Source organism: Plecotus auritus, assembly GCF_963455305.1.
Source record: "Plecotus auritus genome assembly, chromosome: 15".
In the NCBI taxonomy this organism is placed as follows: domain Eukaryota; kingdom Metazoa; phylum Chordata; class Mammalia; order Chiroptera; family Vespertilionidae; genus Plecotus; species Plecotus auritus.
In genome coordinates this window covers 2,994,636-3,015,480 of record NC_137781.1, presented here as the reverse complement: position 1 = coordinate 3,015,480, position 20,845 = coordinate 2,994,636, and the positions used below count along the sequence as shown (strand labels likewise).

At 52.1% G+C, this 20,845-nt stretch overlaps 1 protein-coding gene across 6 annotated transcripts in view; it reads left to right on the top strand.

Annotated features, from left to right (window-relative positions):
- Nucleotides 1-20,845, top strand: part of GABRG3 (gamma-aminobutyric acid type A receptor subunit gamma3) — a gene marked incomplete at its 3' end in the record, with an annotated part of 67,247 nt that overhangs the window by 26,843 nt on the left and 19,559 nt on the right. For all 6 annotated transcript variants that reach the window (XR_013959667.1, XM_080651461.1, XM_080651460.1 and 3 more), the window contains 2 exons: nucleotides 8,490-8,710; nucleotides 10,879-10,961. Coding sequence is in view for 5 of the 6 variants with exons in the window: in XM_080651461.1 (XP_080507587.1) it covers nucleotides 8,490-8,710; nucleotides 10,879-10,961 (304 nt within the window). The remainder of the gene's footprint in view (nucleotides 1-8,489; nucleotides 8,711-10,878; nucleotides 10,962-20,845) is intronic.

The following is a 20,845-nucleotide window of genomic DNA, read 5'->3' as shown; positions in this document are numbered from 1 at the left end:
TCCCTTCCTCTCTGCAATCAATAAAAACATATTCTTGCCAAAACCGGTGTGGCTCAGTGGATAGAGCATCGGCCTGCGGACTGAAGGGTCCCAGGTTCGATTCCGGTCAAGGGCATGGACCTTGGTTGCGGGCACATCCCCAGTGGGAGGTGTGCAGGAGGCGGCTGATCAATGTTTCTCTCTCATCGATGTTTCTAGCTCTCTATCCCTCTCCCTTCCTCTCTGTAAAATATCAATAAAATATATTTTAAAAAAATAAAAATAAAAAATAAAAACATATTCTTTAAGAAAGCAAAGCAAATGGTTAATTTTCTAAGGCGCCCTGGCATTTGGAGAGCGCCAGGATGCCACGTGGGGGCACAGTTCGGGGGCCTGGAGTCTCCCCGTGCAAGCAGCCTCCTAGGAGTTAGAGGTGACCGGTGACTGATGTCACCTGTCAGAAAGACAGGGGCGCCCTGACGGTGCTGTTCCCCCTCTGAGGCCGGGAGAGGAAGTTGGGGAGAGAGCCCTCTTTTTTTACGGCTGCATAGTATTCCCTGGTGTAAATGCACCACAGCTTTTAAAAATATATATATGTGTATTTTAGTGATTTTACAGGGAGGATGGGAGAGGGATAGAGAGTCAGAAACATCAGTGAGCTGAAACCGGTTTGGCTCAGTGGATAGAGCGTCGGCCTGCGGACTGAAGGGTCCCAGGTTCGATTCCGGTCAAGGGCATGTACCTTGGTTGCAGGCACATCCCCAGTAGGGGGTGTGCAGGAGGCAGCTGATCGATGTTTCTCTCTCATCGATGTTTCTAGCTCTCTATCCCTCTCCCTTCCTCTCTGTAAAATATCAATAAAATACATTAAAAAAAGGAAAAGAAACATTAGTGAGAGAGAAACATCCATCAGCTGCCTCCTGCACACCCCCCCCCCAACACTGGGGATCAAGCCCACAACCGAGGTCCATGCCCTGGACCGGAATCGAACCCGGGATCCTCAGTCCGCAGGCCGACGCTCTGTCCACTGAGCCACACCGGCCAGGGCGACGTCCCACAGCTGTTTCATTCACTCGTCTGCCGAGGGGCCTGTGGGCCGGTTCCAGGTCTGAGCTATTGTCAAGGGTGGGGCTATGAACACAGGGGCGCACCCCTTCTTTCCGGTTGGCGTTTCGGGGTTCCCTAGGACACGTTCCTGGAAGTGGGACCCCTGGGTCCCGAGGCAGCTCCACGTTTAAGTGTCTGAGGAAACGCCACACAGAGAAGAGAGGGTGCGGTTGGTCAAGGGCTGTCCCGCTCCAGCCTTCCCCGGCCTCTTGCTGTGGGAGCTGCAAACGGAGATTGAAGCTTGAAGCGCACGCGGTCATTTTCCCGTTAATTAATTCACTCGCGGGCCGGGGGCGCCCCTTTTATGGGTTGCTTGATGGACGGAGTCGGTCTGCATTACATCGACTCCTTCCTCGGTGGTGTCAAGGAAAGAGCCATCTAATTATCTACACGTTGCAAAAACAGATTAAAAATTTTTTATTTTATTTTATTTTTTTGCTGCTGCTGCAGCGAAGATCCTTCCCACTTCCTCCACGGAGGTACGTCGTAGCTGGGACACGGGCGAGGACGGAGCTCTCTTGCTTTACCCGAGGCCCCTACGAGTTTCTCGTGCAAAATCCAGTGTTCCTCCCGGCGTTGGGCCTGTCACCACGCAGGCGCAGCTACGGTTTTTTTTTTTTTGTTTGTTTGTTTTTTAATACGTGAGAACTACCTGTGCGAGCTGAGAACGGTTTTCGGTTCCCCGGGGGACGTGGGAACCCCGCTGCTTGAGGATGATAACCGTCGTGCTGCGTCCCAGGGGACAGACCCCGTTGTGTCGCAGGAAACGCTGCGTGTCGGTCGTCCTTCGGTCTGGCCTCGAACGTGAGAGGGGTGTGTGTGTCCCCCCCCCCCCCCCCCCCTCCGAAAGGCGCGTGGAGGGCAGATTTCTCCAAACGTGAAACAGCGCCGCCACGTCACCGTCAGGCTGATTTATATTGAATTCGAGTAACCTGTTACGGGATCCCGGGGCAGGAGGATGGGGGGAAACCGAGGCAGGAATGTCAGGACAAGGGCAAACTTGGTGTGAGCGGTCTGCAGCCGGCCCGCAGAGAACAAAGCACTGTCTCCCCCAGCCCAGGGCGCTCCGAGAGCAGCAGCAGCAGCAGCAGCAGCGTTAGAGGCCTCCCAACGAGAGAACGAAAGAACGCAGAAGGGGCAGGGAGAAGGGGGGAGGGGAAGTCACGTTTACTCCCGAAGCAGAGAAGCCTGCAGCCTCGGGCAAGATGTATAGGTTTGCTCGCTTCGCTCTTTCAAATGGAGGTGCATGCAAGCTTTAGTCGCGTTAACAAATTAGCTTTTCACGGCGCGGTCAAGGTCTCTCGTATTGTAGTGAGTTCGTTTATTTGAGAAGACAAGGATCGAGGTTGGGGACCCTCGCCTGCTAGCTCAGGGGGCTGCCCTGTCCGGTAACACCTCCCTGGTGTCGGTGAGGGGCGCCATCACAGACCCGCTCACCTCCCTGGCCGAGACTCACTCAGGGGGGGTGGGTGTGGTCCGAGCAGCCGTCCACCCTTCGGGGTCCTGAACCCGGACAGCCGAGGGGTCCGTCCTGCCTGCCACTCCCTGAGCCCGTTCAGCAGAGACAGGGTTGAATTCTATACGAGAGGCGATTCCAGTAACGCCAGCAGTCGGCGAGGGCAGCCGGTAGAGAGTTTAGCCCCGCCCTGGCTGGTGTGGCTCCGTAGTTAGAGCCTCCGCCTCCGCCTCTGCCTCTGCACCAAAGGGTCTCGGGTTCAGCTCCCGGTCGAGGGCACATGGCTGGGTGGCAGGTTCGATTCCCCTGGCCCCCCGTCAGGGCGTGTGCTGGGGACGTCTGATCGGCGTGTCTCTCTCACATCAATGTTTCTCTCCCTCCCTCCCTCCCTCCCTCCCTTCCACTCTCTGTAAAAATCAATGAAAAAAATACCCTGGGGGAGGATTAACCGAAAAATAATAATAATAACAAGTAAATAAATAAATAAACAACGTAAAAGGATATCAGGTGAAAAGGAAGGAGGTATGAACGAAATACGGACTTGGGTTAATGACGTACCCATACAGGTTCGTCAGCGGTCACAGGTACACCGCAGAAGTACGAGGTGAGTTCATCGCAGAACCTGGAGGGTGGAGGGCGCACAGAGTTCGGTGAGTCTGAAACCGCCCTCAGAGGTACGATGATTACGAAAAAGAAGGACGAGACACGGACACCACCTTTACAGTGTGTTGAGCTGCACGATGAAGTAGGGTCGGGTAACCCGGCCCTCGTTATCCCCTTATTTTCCTTAGAGCCCTTTCCGCAGTCACCATAGGAGCGGCGGTATTCACGGAGAGTTGTGTAGGTGCTTCTAGAAACACGTATTTACAGGTCACAGACGAGCTATTTGTCCCGACGTTCCTGAGCCGTGTGGCAACCTTCCCCGAGGGACTCAAGGTAAAAACGGAGCCGTTCCTTCGGAAGTAGACCCGCGAGGCACGGCCGTGGGTCCCAGTCCTCGGAGGGCGTTATCGTAACGTGACGAAGACGGGTCTCCACGCGCCGCGGGCGAATGCGGGCGCGGTGCCCGGGGAACGTGCTGGCTCGACCTTGGCTTTGGTGCTCAGCGTCAGTCATTACAGCCATCCCCTCCCACCCCCCACCCGCCGCCGTCTTTGAATCTCCGTGAAGTCCTGGCGGCTGATCTGCTCGCTTCACGGCGAAACCCGGGACGCGGTCCCTGTCAGAAGCCCCTGGTGGATGGACAGCGTTCTCCAGAACGCCCGTGCCTCGTCCCTTCGCGAATATTCTGAATGTTGTCCGCAAGCCTGCGAATTCCTTTCGGGGGACCTGGGAAACACACCCCGCGTGCGTTTGGGGCAAAGGGGGAAGCGTGGCCTCACTTCATTCCACCGCGCACACGCACACACACACACACACACACACACACACACACACACACACACACACACACACACACACGGACCGCCGCGCTCCTGGGACAGCCGGCCCCACGGGACGGGCCTGTACGCCTGGTTTTATGTTGTCCTCGTTATGCCTAATGGATTTGCCTGTGGATTAGACCACGTGTGTGTGTGTGCGTGTGTGTGTGTGTGTGTGTGTGTGAGAGAGAGAGAGAGAGAGAGAGAGAGAGAGAGAGAGGGAGGGAGGAGGTGCGTGGTGCCTCCAGGTAGCTGGCACCTCCAAGGTTGAGGCATGTGCCTGCCGGGATTAGAGCAGGTGACCCGACCCTGATTATCTCCTGGATCATAATCGGGTCAGTCACCTGAAATCGGGGCTGTGTCCTGGTGGGCAGAGATGGGAGAGGAGCGGGGATGGGAGAGCAGGTCTGCAAGCTGTTACTATAGCGACCAGGATGCAGACTCTGTCTGTCACAGCAGCAAACAGAAGTGCTTTCAGACCAGGGACAAAGGGAAGGTAAAGCGGGACTGTTTCCATAGCAACAGGGAGACCATCTCCTGCTATGGGTAGGTGATGCTGGCGCCCCCCCCCCCCATTATAATATTGATATCAGTTCCTTATTTTATTTATTTAAATATATTTTTATTGATTTCAGAGAGGGAGGGAGAGACAGAAACATCCACGATGAGAGAGGATCGTCCATCGGCTGCCTCCTGCACGCCCCCTACTGGGGATCGAGCCCGCCACCTGGGCATGTGCCCTTGACTGGAATTGGACCCGGGACCCTTCCGTCCGCAGGCCGACACTCTCTCCCCTGAGCCAGACCGGGCGAGGGCACATCCATAACTTTAAGGAACAGAAACATAGAAAACCTTCCCCCCCGAACTAAGGGCTTGAAGCGTAAGACGCAGAAAACACCGTCAAACCTCGGTTCTCGACCGTCGCCCATCGCCAACAATTAGGTTCTCGACCAAGTTGCTCATGGGAAGAAAGGTCTCCGTCTTTTCGAACGAAAACTTCAGTTCTCAACCTCACACCCCTTCCAGGCTGATGGCACCACCCGACACGAAGCCCCTCTGGGGTCCCAAGCAAAGGGGAGCACGGGGCAAGTTCCCTGCTGAGCCGTGGGGTGCCTCTAGCTCAGGTCAGGGGACATGGCTGCGCAGCGGTGGGAGGAGATTCCGGATGCGTGGAGGGAAATCCACACGGGATTGCAGTACTGCCCAGCACAGAGCTGATAAGCAGGAGGACAGGGTACTTCGGCGGTTCCCAGCGTGGGCACACCCCCCAGGGGGCACTTGGGTGCTTAAGGGGGGCAACTCGAGTTATTCACAGTGCATGTTTTGCATTTCTTATGGTTTGAGGGGCCTTAGACCAGGGGTCCTTAAACTTTTTAAACAGGGGGCCAGTTCCCTGTCCCTCAGACCGTTGGAGGGCCGGACTATAGTTTAAAAAACAAAACAAACTATGAACAAATTCCTATGCGCACTGCGGGCCCGGGACGCATCGGCTGCTAAGCAGGACAGGCAGCGGCACCCGGCGGGCCGGATCCATGTCCTCGGCGGGCCGCATGTGGCCCGCGGGCCGTAGTTTGAGGAGGCCTGCCTTAGACGGTCTATACCAGTGGTCGGCAAACTCATTCGTCCACAGAGCCAAATATCAACAGGACAACGATGGAAATTTCTTTGGAGAGCCAAATTTTTTTAAACTTCAACTTCTTCTAACGCCACTTCTTCCACATAGACTCGCCCAGGCCGTGGTCTTTTGTGGAAGAGCCACACTCAAGGGGCCAAAGAGCCGCATGTGGCTCGCGAGCCGCAGTTTGCCGACCACTGGTCTATACATATATATGATGATGTATCTATGCATTTCAGTTCTCTGTGATATGTTTTGAAACTTTATTTGCTATTTTCTCTTATCACTTCACATTATTATTATTATTATTATTATTATTATTATTATTACTAGAGGCCTGGTGCATGAAAATTCATGCACTGGAGCAGGGGGAGTCCCTCAGCCTGGCCGGCCCCCTCTCACAGTCCGGGAACCCGCAAGGGCGGGAGGTGACCGGCAATCAGGGGAAGGTAACGCCCCATCACACCTCTGCTGCTGCCACTGCTGATAGCACAAGCCTCGGCCGGCCCTGGTTACCTGAGCCTCAGGTGGACTGGGGCTGACCCTGGACGGCTGGGCCGCCGACATCCAAGGCTCGTCTGCGCCTCGGGCTGACCCTGGGCGGCTGGGCAGCCACCATCCGAGGCTTGCCCGCGCTTCAAGCTGGCCCTGGGCAGCTGGGGGGCTGAGGGCGGGTCCGCCGCACTGCGCACCTGCCAGCCCTCCCTCCCCCGGCGGGGCTGAAAGGACTGGGGTACTCTGGCAGAGCTGAAGGGACTGTGCACCGCCACCTTGTGGCTATGGGCGCCGCCATCTTTGTGATGGCGTAACGGTCAATTTGCATATTCCCTCTTTATCAGATAGGCTATTTTTTTTTTAACAATTCCTTAGTGATTTCTTCCTCAGTACGTCCACTGTCCTTCCGTTCTTTTGTTTTTCTCTCTCCTGGATGCCATGTTCTCGGGAAGCTTGTGTAGACCACGTTCACGGCCTCGTCGGCTTCCTCCACGTGAATAGGAGTTCCCTTTGTGAATAATAAGAATTCTTTGTTGCAGGGGGGAGGGAGAGGCATCAGGATGTTAGAGACACTCGGGGGGGGGGGCGCGTGGCCGGAACCAGGCAGGAAGCACAGGTGTGGCTGATATGGCCATGGGCGTGCCCTGCTGGCCGGAGCAGGGCTGGAGGGGAAGATGGGAAAGGCGGGGTTCCCTACAGGCTGGAGAAGAGGCACTGGAGGTCTGGGGTAGGCAGTGGGGGGGGGCCTGTAAAACCTGCAAACTCGGGGGGTGCAACTCCCAAGGTCCGCGGTTGAGGAAGCGTGCCGTGCGGGAAGATGTAATGGCGTGGGCGAGAGCAAACACAGCTGCCCGTATTTGCAGATCATTAGGAATGCAGCTTGAACTCTTGCAAGTCGGAGCCGTTGCGCAGACAATGAGCGTTCTAAAATGAGCCCTCTTTCCTGGCTGCTTCCTGCTTCTTTCCCCACGTCCCCTATTCTCTCACATCCAGGTCCACCAGAAATTCCATTTCAGTGATGGCTGGAGAAGCTTCTGGAACCCAGAAGAACCAAAATTCGGGGGCGGGGGGGGCGGGGAGGGGCAACTTCCTTTCCATTTTTAATTTTTGTTCCTCCTCACCAGAGGCTATTTTTTTTCATTGATTTTTTTTTTAGAGAGAGTGGAAGGGAGGGAGAAGTGGGGGGGGGGGGAGAGAGAGAGAGAGAGAGAGAGAGAGAGAGAGAGAGAGAGAGAGAGGAGCATTGATGTGTGAGAGACGCATCCGTTGGTTGCCTCCCGCAAGCACTCCCGACGGGGGGTTGAACTTGCAGCCCAGGTACATGCCCTGGACCGGGAATCGAACCCGCGACCCTTTAGTGCGAAGGCCGATGCTCTGACCACGGAGACACCCGGCCAGGGCACCTCCTTCATTTGCTGGCGCTGTGTTCCTGGAGCTGAAGCCCGTGTTCCCCTCTCCCTGTCCTCCCTCCCCGGGCCGAGGACAGGAACGTGTGTGATAGAGCCCCACCATTTCTGGCTATAGGTCCATCCATCAAAGAGAACTCCAAAAATTTAAAAAAATTAAAAAAAAAAAGTACTGGGTAGTAGGTCGCCGAAAGGAGAGAGGTCAAGAAAATGACCCCCTAAAAGATTACAGTAGCCTTAGCCAGTTTGGTTGGGGCTCAGGAGGCAACCAATCGATGTTTCTCTCTGTCTTTCCCTCTCTCTTCCACTCCCTTTAAGAAATCAATGGAGCCCTAACCGGTGTGGCTCCGTGGATAGAGCGTCGGCCTGCGGACTGAAGGGTCCCAGGTTCGATTCCGGTCAAGGGCATGGACCTTGGTTGCGGGCACATCCCCAGTAGGGAGTGTGCAGGAGGCAGCTGATGGATGTTTCTCTCTCATCGATGTTTCTAACTCTCTATTCCTCTCCTTTCCTCTCTGTAAAAAATCAATAAAATAAATCAATGGAAAAGTACCCTAGGGGTGGGAGCGGGGGGGCAATGGGGCGATAAGGACGCATATGTAATACCTCAATCAATAAAGAAAAAAGTAAAAAAAATTATCCTTGGGTGAGGATTAACAAAAAAATAAAGAAAGAAAGAAAATGACCCCATAAAAAATGATTCTGTAGCCCAGCTGGTGTGGCTCAATGCCCAGCTGGTGTGGCTCAATGGTTGAGCGTCGACCTATGAACCAGGAGGTCACAGGTTCCATTCCCCATCAGGGCACCCGCCCGGGTTGCGGGTTCGATCCCCAGTAGGGGGCGTGCAGGAGGCAGCCGATCAGTGATTCTCTCACATCATGGATGTTTCTCTCTCTCCCTCTCCCTTCCTCTCTGAAATCAAGAAAAAAAAAAAAACTATGTATTTTTTTTTTTAAAAAAAGAGGACATCCACTAACAGAACCACGGCCCCTCTCCTTGCTCTGTTTCAGGAATACCAGATTGACATCTTTTTTGCTCAGACCTGGACGGACAGCCGCCTCCGCTTCAACAGCACCATGAAAATCTTGACCCTGAACAGCAACATGGTGGGGCTGATCTGGATCCCCGACACCATCTTCCGCAACTCCAAGACGGCCGAGGCCCACTGGATCACCACGCCCAACCAGCTGCTGCGCATCTGGAACGACGGCAAGATCCTCTACACGTTAAGGCGAGACGCCTGGCGGGGGGCCTGGCGGGGGGCGGGGGGGCCTGGGTCCTTGACCGAGGGCCTGGTAGGGATGGGAACCCTCTTTCTCTGCCCCGTGGGGTCTCTCCGCCCATTATCCACGCCGAGCGCGCGATGCCTGGGAAGTCCGCCCGCCCGGATGCCGTGGGTGTGAAAATAAAGGCACACAGCGTGGCTCAGTGGCTGAGCATTGACCTGTGAACCAGGAGGTCATGGTTCGACTCCTGGACAGGTCACATGCCCGGGTTGTGGGCTCGATCCCCACTGTGGGGTGTGCAGGAGGCAGCCGATCCATGATTCTCTCTCCCTCCCTCCCTCTCTCTCTCTCTCTCTCTCTCTCTCTCTCTCTCTCTCTCTTCTCTCCCTTCCTCTCTGAAATCTAAGAATATATTTTTAAAAAATAAATAAATGTCATCTTTAAAAAAAAATAAGTAAAAGAAAAGAAAGGCACAGGTTGTAGGCCATGAAGGAAGGGTATTCTTCATCAGAATCCATTTCTGCTGGAAGTGGGCCGTGGAAATGAGCGTTAATCTATTTAACCCGCGGGTCCACTTAGCCGGGAACAGGAAGATGTGCTAATTAACACATGTAATTAGAGCAAATTAACAAACTCGAGATCACAAGGGCGGGGGGGTGGGGGGGTGGGAGGTGAGACAGCCGAGAGGGTGTTCCCCGTGCATCCCTCCTACAAACACGGCCGCCCCGTCACGCGTGCTCCTGGGGCAGGGATGGCCTCCCAGAGACCTGGTTGTGGGGGAGAGAAGCGGGCTTCAGAGAAGTCTGACCGGGTGCACGCTGCAACATGCCACAGCCATGCCTGCACCTAAGCCAGCCTTCCTGCCTCCCGGGCATGAGGAGGGGACGGGACCTTCGGAGCCCTGCCCTCCCTGAACCCCAGGCCTCACCCTGCTCTCCCAGACTCCCCCTCACACCTTTGCTGCATGTTCTCTCCCTCTCTCTCTCTCTCTCTCTCTCTCTCTCTCTCTCTTTCTCTCTCCCTCCCTCTCTCTCCCTCCCTCTCTCTCTCTCTCATCAATGCTCACCAAGGATATTTCTCCCGAAGATATTTTTCCATTGTTTTTTAGAGGGAGTGGAAGGGGGAGGGGGAGGAAGAGAGAGAGAGAAACATCGATGGGAGAGAGACACATCGGTTAGTTGCGTCCTGCACCCAAAGCCCACGCCCGTGACCGGGAATCAGACTTGTGTCCCTCTGACCGACTCTCCCACCACCGAGCCAGGGCTCTTTATTTTTATTTCTTTGGTTCCATAGGTTTGTATTGATTTCAGAGAGAGGAAGGGAGAGAGGGAAACGTCAGTGATGAGAGAGAATCATCCATCGGCTGCCTCCTGCACGCCCCCTATTGGGGATCAAGCCCACAATCCAGGCACGTGCCCTGGTCAGGAATTGAACCATGACCTCCTGGTTCCTAGGTGGACGCTCAACCACTGAGCCACGTGGTCCCGGCAATAAAAACATATTTTTTTAAAAAAGCAATACAAGCCGAAACCGGTTTGGCTCAGTGGATAGAGCGTCGGCCTGCGGACTGAAAGGTCCTGGGTTCGATTCCGGTCAAGGGCATGTACCTTGGTTGCAGGCACATCCCCAGTGGGAGGTGTGCAGGAGGCAGCTGATCGATGTTTCTCTCTCATCGATGTTTCTAGCTCTCTATCCCTCTCCCTTCCTCTCTGTGAAATATCAATAAAATATATTAAAAAAAATTAAAAAAAAAAAAAAAAAGAAAAAGCAATACAAAATGACACTACACCACCCTCTCTGGCTTGGCTCAGTGCAGACTGAAGGGTCCCAGGTTCGATTCCTATCAAGGGCACATGCCCGGGTTAGGGGCTCAATCCCCAGTAGGGGGCGTGTGGGAGGCAGCTGATCCATGATTCTCTCTCATCATTGATGTCTCTCTCTCTCTCTCTCTCTCTTTCCCTCCCTTCCTCTCTGAAATCAATAAAAAATATATATATATTTATTTTCAAAGCAATACAAAAATGACACAACACCAAAACAACCCCATGATGCCACTGAATGGATGGTGCCCCGCCCCGTTCCCCCCACCACACACCCACTGTGACTTTGCTGGGTCCTGGCTGGCTGACCTTGACAGTGACCTTGGCTCCCCCCCCCCCCCCCCCCCCCGCAGGCTCACCATCAATGCCGAGTGCCAGCTGCAGCTGCACCACTTCCCCATGGACGAGCACTCCTGCCCGCTGATCTTCTCCAGCTGTGAGTACCCCCCCCCCCTCCGTGCCCCGTGAAGGAATGCCTCCCTGTCTGAGCGGCTGGCGGTGGTCACGTGATGTGTTAGAGCGTCACCGTGCAACCAGACAGAACAGATGACAGTCTGGTTTTGGCCACGGGGGTGTTTTCACCCCAGACTTCATTCCGTAGGAGAGCCCCCCCCCCCCCCCCCCGCCGTCTCAAAAATAGGCGCTTCGATACAGCCGTGTGCAACGCAGCCTTTCCTCGTAATAGTGTGACGGGTTTGCACATGGGTGGGCAGTTTTGTTTCGTTGTTTAACCAAACAGCCTTCTGCTAATGGGCTGTTTTGCGTATTCCTTGGAATTAACACACAACTTCAGTCCTCTCAGGCCTGGGCACCTGTGCGTCTGAGAACCTGGAGGCTGTCCGAGACCCTGGCCCTCTGGGTGCTCTGTGGAGGCTTTCTGAGGCTGGCACGGTTGGCTGAACCACTGGCCTGCGGACCGAAGGGTCCCGGGTTTGATTCCCGGTCAGGGCACGTGCCTGGGTTATGGGCTCGATCCGAAGTGTGGAGCAGTGCAGGAGGCAGCCGATGCATGATTCTCTCTCATCATGGGTCTTCCTGTCTCTCTCCCCCTCCCTTCCTCTCTGAAATCAATTAAAAAATAATATTTTTTTAAAAATTGAAAAGGTTTTCTGGCCAAAAAATAATAATTAGAAGGAAAAAAAAAATGGTTGGCCTTTGGTGGCTGGTTCAACCTCCAGCCCCTCTCTCCTCTCCAGAGGTCACGGGGATGGAACTCAAGTCCCTACCCTCCCCTCACCCGCCTGGTTCCCTTGGCAACCAGCCCCATCCCCCCTTGCTTCCCCAAGGCTGCCTCCTTCGCATAACAAAAGGCTTTCAGGCAGGCCCTGGTCACAACCCGGGGTTTTAAGAGCTCTGCACCAGAAAAGGGACAAAGGCCAAATATATGGTTTTAATTATATATCATTAGCCTTTGAGCGGGAAAGAGCAGAGCTGGTAATTACGCGAGGGCAGCCGGGCCCGGAAGCCCCCCCAGGGCGCGTGGGGGTCCAGCGTGGACAGCGACGTGTCTGTCTCGCCGGGTCTGTGGCCAGCTGCCTTCTCCTCGGGCCCCGCCTCTCCGATCTGCGCTGGGAGAGAACTGGCTGGGAACCCCGCCAGGGGGCTGTCTCCCGACCATGACCGCGAAGAAGGGCCTCCTCAACCATAAAAAGACAAAGCCAGGGCGCTCCGTGGTTGAGCCTCGACCGAGGAGCCAGGAGGTCTCCGCTCGATTCCCGGTCAGGGCACATACCCAGGGTTGCGGGCTTGATCCCCAGTGTGGGCCAGGCAGGGGGCAGCAATCCATGCTTCTCTCTCATCATTGATGTTTCTATTTCTCTCTCCCTCTCCCTTCCTCTCTGACATCAATAAAAATATATATATTTTTTCTTTTTAAAAAGAAAGTATACTAGACCCAGAGTTTTACAGTTATACAACAAATAATATTTCAGGTTCGACTTCTGGGAACAATTAATTTGAAAACAAAATGTTCTTTGCTCGGGAGTGGGGGGAGGGGGGTTTGTGGGGAGCAACTAGAGTGACCTCCTGGCAATTCTGTTTGTGATTCTCATTGTCCTGGCGAGACACTCAGACATAGATCCCATCTCCCACTGGGCGTCACCATTCAGTTCTTCATTCCTCTGAGATACGGCTTTTAGCCCAGCCGGCATGAGCATCGACCTGTGGACCAGGAGGTCACGGTTTGATTCCCGTCAGGCACATCCCCTGCGTTTCAGGCTCCATCTCCAGTGTGGGGCGTGCAGAAGGCAGCCGATCCGTGATTCCCTCTCATCGTTGATGTTTCTATCTCTCTCTTCCTCTCTGAAATCAATAAAAAAATATATATATTAAAACAAAAACCACGCCTGAGTAAAAGGTGTATTCTTTTCTTTTTTTTAACACGAGGAAGTGTCCCTCTAATTCTTTCATTTTATTTTAATTATTTTTTTTATTGACTTCAGAGAGGAAGAGAGAGGGAGAGGGAGAGAGGGAAACATCAATGATGAGAGAGAATCATGGATCGGTTGCCACCTGCACGCCCCCTACTGGGGATCGAGCCCGCAACCCAGGCATGTGCCCTTGACCGGAATCCAACCCGGGACCCTTCAGTCTTCAGGCTGACGCTCTATCCCAGCTGTGGGCAAACTACGGCCCACGGGCCGGATCCGGCCTGTTCGGCTGTTCTATCCGGCCCGCGGTTCTCTTGCTCTCCCCTCCACTCCTTTACTTTGAATTTATATTAGTTCACACAAACACTCCATCCATGCTTTAGTTCCGGCCCTCCGGTCCAGTTTAAGAACCCATGGTGGCCCTCGAGTCAAAAAGTTTGCCCACCCCTGCTCTATCCACTGAGCCCAACCATCTGGGGCTGCCCAGGCATGGTTTTGTATGGTTTCTCATTTCACCGGGAGAATGAGAATCACAAACAGAATTGCTAGGAGGTCACTCCAGTTGCTCCCCACAAACCCCCCGCCCCTACTCCCGAGCAAAGAACACATTGGATCCTTGGAAAATATTGGTTCACAATATTTTCCAAGGATCACCCAAATGTTTCCCAGTTCCACTGAGACAGTGTTGGTTAATATTTTCACCTCCCTCACTCGAACAGTATGCTGAGAACGGGGAGATGATTAAGCTCCTGAGAGTGACACACGTTTCCGAACATTTTAATTTCCACTTGGAATATCAAATTTTAGTCTCGGCCACAAATACACACTGTCAGTTACTTCCCAGGAGTGACAGATCTCATTCATTTCCAAGAAAACGTCTGCCGAACACCCAGCTATGAAAATCACCGTAATTTCCCAGTTATTGGTAAAAATGCCATTTCCTGAGAAAAGTTTTGCCCTTCAGCACCCTGGATTCAAGGTTGATTATGGAGGGAGATTTTTAGATTCTTTCTAAATCCTTTCTGGGAGCCATTCTCTCGTAGGGGACGTTCTCCCCACACCCAGCTCTAGGAAATGTTCCCCGAAAATCAAGGTCCGTGGAAATGGGAGCGGGAGTGCAGAGAGAAGGGGGGTGGTAGCGAAGGGGGGTGGCCCGTGCACAGCCAATCCTAAGGGGCCACCAGAAGCGGCGCGTCCTCGAGGTGCCTGTCGGAGCTGGCCGGTGTGCCTGGAGCTTCTCATCCCGTGATCCCTGCGGGAGGGATCCCCTGAGGTCCAGACGGGAAAACTGTGTGATAAACGGCACACTGGCGACCACCATGTAAAGAATCCGAGCCCTGGCCAGTGTCGATCGGTGGTTAGTGTCGCCCCCGCGCATCAAAGGATCGTGGGTTCGATTCCGACCAAGGGGGGCACGTTACCTGGGTTGCAGGTTCGATCCCCGGCCCTTGTGGGGGCGCGTGCGGGAGGCAACCCATTGATGTGTCTCTCACATCAATGCTATTCTCTCTCTCTGTCTCTCTCTCTCTCTCTCTCTCTCTCTCTCTCTCTCTCTTTCTTTCTCTCTCCCCCCTCCATCCCTTGCACTCTCTCTAAAAAGCAATGGAGCCCTGGCCTGGTAGCTCAGGTGGTTAGTTATCGTCCCCGATACCCCAAGGTTGTGGGTTCGATCCCTGATCAAGGCCCATGCAAGAATCAACCGAGGAACGCGTCAGTGGGTAGAACAACAAATAGAAGTCTGTCTGTCTCTCTAAAAAATCAATCAATCAAAAAATTTGAAAGAAAAAAAAAAACAATGGAAAAAATATCCTTGGGTAAGGATTCGCTAAAAAAAAAAAGAAAAAAGAACAGTACTGTATAAAAAAATATTTCTTCCACCTCAAACGCGTGTCAGGGGTCGTGGCGTGCAATCCCCAGGTGAGAGCTTTTGTTTTTCTTTCTCTCTTTTTAATTTAATTTAATTTTTTTTTTTTACATATTTTTATTGGTTTCAGAGCAGAAGGGAGAGGGAGAGAGAGATAGAAACATCAATGATGACAGAGAATCATGGACCGGCTGCCTCCTGCACACCTCCTTCTGGGGATCAAGCCTGCAACCGGGGCGTGTGCCCTGACCGGGAATCGAACCTCCTGGTTCACAGGTCGACGGCTCAAGCACTGAGCCACACCGGCCGGGAGTCATTTCACGAATATAAATATCTTACGGTCTGTTTAGGAAAAGCAAATCCTGTTACGTATATCCAAGTAAGACGTTGCTGTCTTAAAAGACTAGAACAGAAATGTGGTGGGGAAAACGAAGTGTAATAACAAGAAGTCATTTGGATGGGGAAAGAGCAAAAGAATATTCTGGCTCTTCGAACACACAAACAGCGAAGAGTCTCCGTACACAGCCCTGCAGTGTGAGCCCTAATTGGTTCTAAGCCCACACTGTTGAGCTTTAATTGCCTTAGTTATGTTTTATTAAGCCAATAACGACCTACAGTATTGCACAAAATTATATTCAAATATTAACTCAGCTTCAGACTTCTATCTGGGTGCATTTTATAGGAGATATGTCATTGTTATTGGGCTCGATTCTTATTTTAGGAAAGAAGCAATTGCCAAAATAATACCAGAATATTAGATAGGGGCTGATTTTCCTTTCTTGCTCTCTCTTTCTCTCTGTCTCTCTGTCTCTCTGTCTCTCTCTCTCTCTCTCTCTCTCTCTCTCTCTCTGTTTTATTAAGACCCAGTGCGAGCACGCCCCCATTGGGGGTCGAGCCTGCAACCTAGGCATGTGCCCTGACTGGGAATTGAACTGTGATCTCCTGGTCCATGGGTCAATGCTGAACTCCTGAGCCACACCAGCCGGGCTTGGATATGTTTTTAAGGGAAGAAGAGATTCCTGTCTTTTAAACAGGTTGTATTCATTCCCTTGAAAAAAAAACAAAAAACTTACTACCGTATCTGTGTCCGCCTTCGTTACAACCATCGGCCAGAAGGCCAAAGCCTGCGAAGGAGGAATGTTCACGCTGTCAGGGATTTTTTTAAAAATAGCTAGTAATCCCACATTCCACTGGCATTTATCTATCTATCTATCTATTTATTTATTTATTTATTTATTTATTTATTTATTTACTTATTTTTTAATAATGGTGCGGATCCAGGGCCAGGCTCCAGAAAGAAGAAAAACAGGCAGTGGTGGAATTTCAGGCATCAACTATCGTGCTCAATTGAAGTATTGCCGTTAAAACGAATTCCCCTTCCAACCTATTTACGACAGACACCCTCTAACGCAAAGGGGAAAAATGTGGGCATGATGGGGTTTCGGAACATGGTGATGATGGAGCATGCCACGCTGGTACATTTCTCTCCAGACAAACCTCAAATAACTGCTCGAATTGTTCAGGGAGCGAACAGGACGTTGGTGACTGAAGGAGCCAAGTTCAGGGAAAGGGACGATCCCAGGGAGATGGGCCTTCGGGGGCCGGTGTTCTCCCGTGGGTGTCCGCTGTTTTTGACGGAGCACCTGAGGGCTTAACAGGGGTGGGCAAACTTTTTGACTCGAGGGCCACCATGGGTTCTTAAACTGGACCGGAGGGCCGGAACGAAAGCATGGATGGAGTGTTTGTGTGAACGAATATAAATTCAAAGTAAAGGAGCGGAGGGGAGAGCAAGAGAACCCTCCGCTCTTTGGGCTCCGCGGGCCGGATAGAACAGCCGAACGGGCCGGATCCGGCCCGCGGGCCGTAGTTTGCCCACGGCTGCCGTAGTCCGTCCCTTCCAGACCCTGCAGCCCAGCAGCAAACCCTACCATTCCTGAGCTCATCCCCAGTGGTCGTCTTATCTGACCTACCTTCTAGCTGACGATGTTCTCTTTCGAGCTCTCAGATGTCAGCTGGGAAGCATTCTTTTAAAATATATTTTTATTCAATTCAGGGAGGAAAGGGAAGGGAGAGAGAGAGAGAGAAACATCATTGATGAGAGAGAATCATTGACTGGCTGCCTCCTGCACGCCTTCCTACCGGGGATCGAGCCCACAACCCGGGCGTGTACCCCTGACCGGAATCGAACCCAGGACCCTTTGGTCCACAGGCTGACGCACTATCCACTGAGCCAAACTGGCTAGGGCTTGCTTGCTTTTCGAATTCACTTCCTCTTTCTTGTTTCTAGCCCGCTGTTAGAATTTAGGAGACCAGGGAGTAAACTCCTCGAAATACTTTAAATAAACAGCCACCAGTAGCCCTAGCGGGTTTGGCTCAGTGGATAGAGCGTCGGCCTGCAGATAGAAGGGTCCTGGGTTCGATTCCAGTCAAGGGCATGTACCTTGGTTGCGGGCACATCCCCAGTAGGGAGTGTGCAGGAGGCAGCTGATCGATGTTTCTCTCTCATCGACGTTTCTAACTCTCTATCCATCTCCCTTCCTCTCTGTAAAAAGTCAACAAAATATATTTAAAAACAAAAACAAAACCAACCAGCAGCCCCGCCGGTGTGGCTCAGTGGTTGAGCATCGCCCAATGAACCAGGAGGTCATGGTTCAATTCCTGGTCAGGGTACATGCCAGGGTTGCTGGCTCGATCCCCAGGAGGGGGCGTGCAAGAGGCAGCTGATCAGTGATTCTCTCTCATCATTGATGTTTCTCTCTCTCTCTCCCTCAAAATCAATAAAATGTATATATTTTTAAAAAGCTGGATGGCTGTGCTCCCAGCTGTTTGCAGAATCCCTTGTCAGTCCCCATGCACGTACTCCTGTCGGGACTCGAAAGATGTTTACAAGTTTTCATACTCAAGAACTTGGAGTCCATGAAAGATGAGCGGGCATAGAAGGAGAAAAATACAAGAAATGACAAACAAGAGGAAAGCAGAAAATAGACTCCACGGGGGTTGGGGGGGGGGCGGTGAGGGGGGTTAGGGAATGCACTTCTCCAGCAGACAGCCAGAGAGTTCCCCCGGTCATGTTGGAATCATTCAAATATCAGCTATAGAAATTCAGCAGTGGGCTGGAAACAAGAGAGAGGAAGCAAGTTCTGAAAGAAAAAAAAAAGAAATGCTTCGTAACGGACATCTAAGCGCTCTAAAGAGATCATCGTACACTAGAAGGCAGGTCGGAAGAAAACAACCAAAACGAAATACTGCGAAGCTGAAGGACGGCGAGGGGTTAATACCTAAGCAGAAGCGGAGACTGCGTGGTGTGGCGGGGCGGGGCGGGGGGGGGGGGGGGGGGGGAAGAGCCCAACACGTGTATAATTGGAGCCGGAACGGGAGAGGAAGAAAAGGAGACAGCTAAAATTGGAAGTCCTAAGAGCTAAGGAAAATTTTAAACTGATGAGAGACCTCCAATCAAAAATTCAAAAAAAACCACCCATCTGAACTCCAGTAGGGATGAATAAGAAAGTGATTAAAAAAAAAAAAAAAAGACTTGAAACACATCAAGGTAATCAGCTGAAAATCAGACTACACGGAAAAACATCTTAACAAGCCCTAGAGCAAAAACACTCATTTTCTTCAAAAGGGCAGTCATTGGATTGAGAGAGCTAACTTCTCAGCTGAGAAGATGGAATCTGGGAGATCCTGGAGTGAACTCCTCAAAGGACTTTAAAAAAAAAAAAAAAATAACCAACAGCCCACCCAGGGGTGGTGGCTCAGTGGTTGAGCATCACCCACTGAACCAGGAGGTCGCAGTTCCATTTCCCGGTCAGGGCACATGCCTGGGTCGCGGGCTCGATCGCCGGTAGGTAGGGGCCATGCGGGAGGCAGCCGATCAGTGATTCTCTCTCATCACCGATATTTCTCTCTCTCCCCCTCTCCCTTCCTCTAAAAAAAAAAAATCAATAAAATACGTTATTTTTTTAAAAAAGAAGTAAAAATTAAAGTGCGTGTTTTTTTTTTTTTTTTCACTATCTGCTACTCTCAATTCCATCTGGGCATGTCCAGTCCCAAACGATATGATTTGCATTTTGAACCATAATCTCCCTGTAGGATAATCATTCTTTGCTTTTCTGTGTATTGCAAGTCACTGTGGAAATGAGTGTCATTCATTGCCCAGTTATTGTTAAATGTTTTATCTAAATTTGTTTTGTATAATTTATTCCGTTCAAGTCCAGGCAGCTAAACAGAGTGAAAAGATGCCTAAATTCCTTAGGAGCAAACAGCAAATGAGGCGATAAATAGATTATAAATCACAATTCGTTTATTTAAACAACGTTTAGCAGATAATAATGTACACTAACAGGAAGTTTGTCGTTACAAGAACTTGGGTTTAAAGTGTTGTCCAGTGAGCCCGGCGGGGGTGGCTCAGTGGTTGAGCGGCCATCTATGAACCTGGAGGTGACAGTTTGATTCCCCATCAGGGCACGTGCCCGGGCGGCGGGCTCGATCCTAGCAGGAGGCGTGCAGGAGGCAGCGGATCGCTGATTCTCTCTCATCATTGATGTGTCTCTCTCTCTCTCTTCTTCTCTCTTCTGAAATCAATAAAAATACTTTTTAAAAAAAACAAACAAATAAAAAAGGATTGTCACTTCGGGACCGAGTTTGACCCTTAGGGACAAGATTCACCTCTTAGGGTCTAGGCTGGCTCTCAGGGGTTAGGCTGGCTCTTAGGGACTAGGCCCAGCTCTTAGGAACGAGGGTCTATCCAGGGGTGGGCAAACTTTTTGACTCGAGGGCCACAGTGGGTTCTTAAACGGGACCGGAGGGCCGGAACAAAAGCATGGATGGAGTGTTTGTGTGAACTAATATAAATTCAAAGTAAAGGAGCGGAGGGGAGAGCAAGAGAACCGGATAGAACAGCCGGATCCGGCCCGCGGGCCGTAGTTTGCCCAAGGCTGGTCTATACCCTTGGGACCAGCTTCAGCTCTTAGGGTTATGCTTGGCTCTTCCGGGTGAGGCTCAGCCCTTTGGAGTGGGCTCAGCTCCACCCTTTGGGACTCGGCTCGGCTCTCTGAGGATCGGAGGTTGGGCTGTGAGGCTCCGAGGCAAGGCTAGACCGGCGGCCAGCTTCCGTGTTTAAGGATGTCACGCTGCACATGGATGCATCCCAGTCTTTGCACTTGTGTTGGCAGTGGCAAAAAAAATAAAATGATAAAAAACAGAGCATTGCCAAAACAGGTTTGGCTCAGTGGATAGAGCGTCGGCCTGCAGACTGAAAGGTCCCAGGTTCGATTCCGGTCAAGGGCATGTACCTTGGTTGCGGGCACATCCCCAGTGGGAGGTGTGCAGGAGGCAGCTGATGGATGTTTCTCTCTCATCGATGTTTCTAACTCTCTATCCCTCTCCCTTCCTCTCTGTAAAATATCAATAAAATATTAAAAACAAAAACAAAAACAGAGCATTGTCACTGAAGCCCTGGCTGGTGTGGCTCCGTTGCTTGGATCGTCATCTCGCGCACCAAAAGGTTGCGGGTTCGATTCCTCGTCACGGCTTATACCCAGGTTGCGGGTTCGATCCCCCGTCAGGGTCCGTGTGGGAAGCAACCAACCGATGTTTCTCTCTCTCATTGATGTTTCTCTCTCTTCCTCCCTCCTCTCTCTCTCTCTCTGTCTCTCTCTCTCTGTCTCTGTCTGTCTCTCAATCGATAACACTTTTAAAATAATAAAAAAATAAAGCATCGTCCATGCCGTAATCAATAAGTCTGCCATGGCATCCTGTGTTCATCGTTCACGTCCCCAGGTTGTTCACATTTAAGGCAACAATTACAGGGGAAGACCCTGACCCGGCGGAATCCTGTCCGTTGGGGGACGGTCCGTCTACCTCACTGCTGTGCAGAGCTCGTGACAGGGTTTCCGGTTCACAGGGGGGACGCACAGCCGTGGGGAAGCTGTACTTTTGTCAGAGAGAAAGCGATTCACGCGTGTGCGCCCGCCGTAGCCATGAGCTCTCCCCCATGCTCAGCCAGCGGGGCAGAGCCACAGCCTTATCTTCAAAGCTGCGGTGCGGGTGTAAATCACATTTTGGCAGATAACTTAAGTGCGTGTT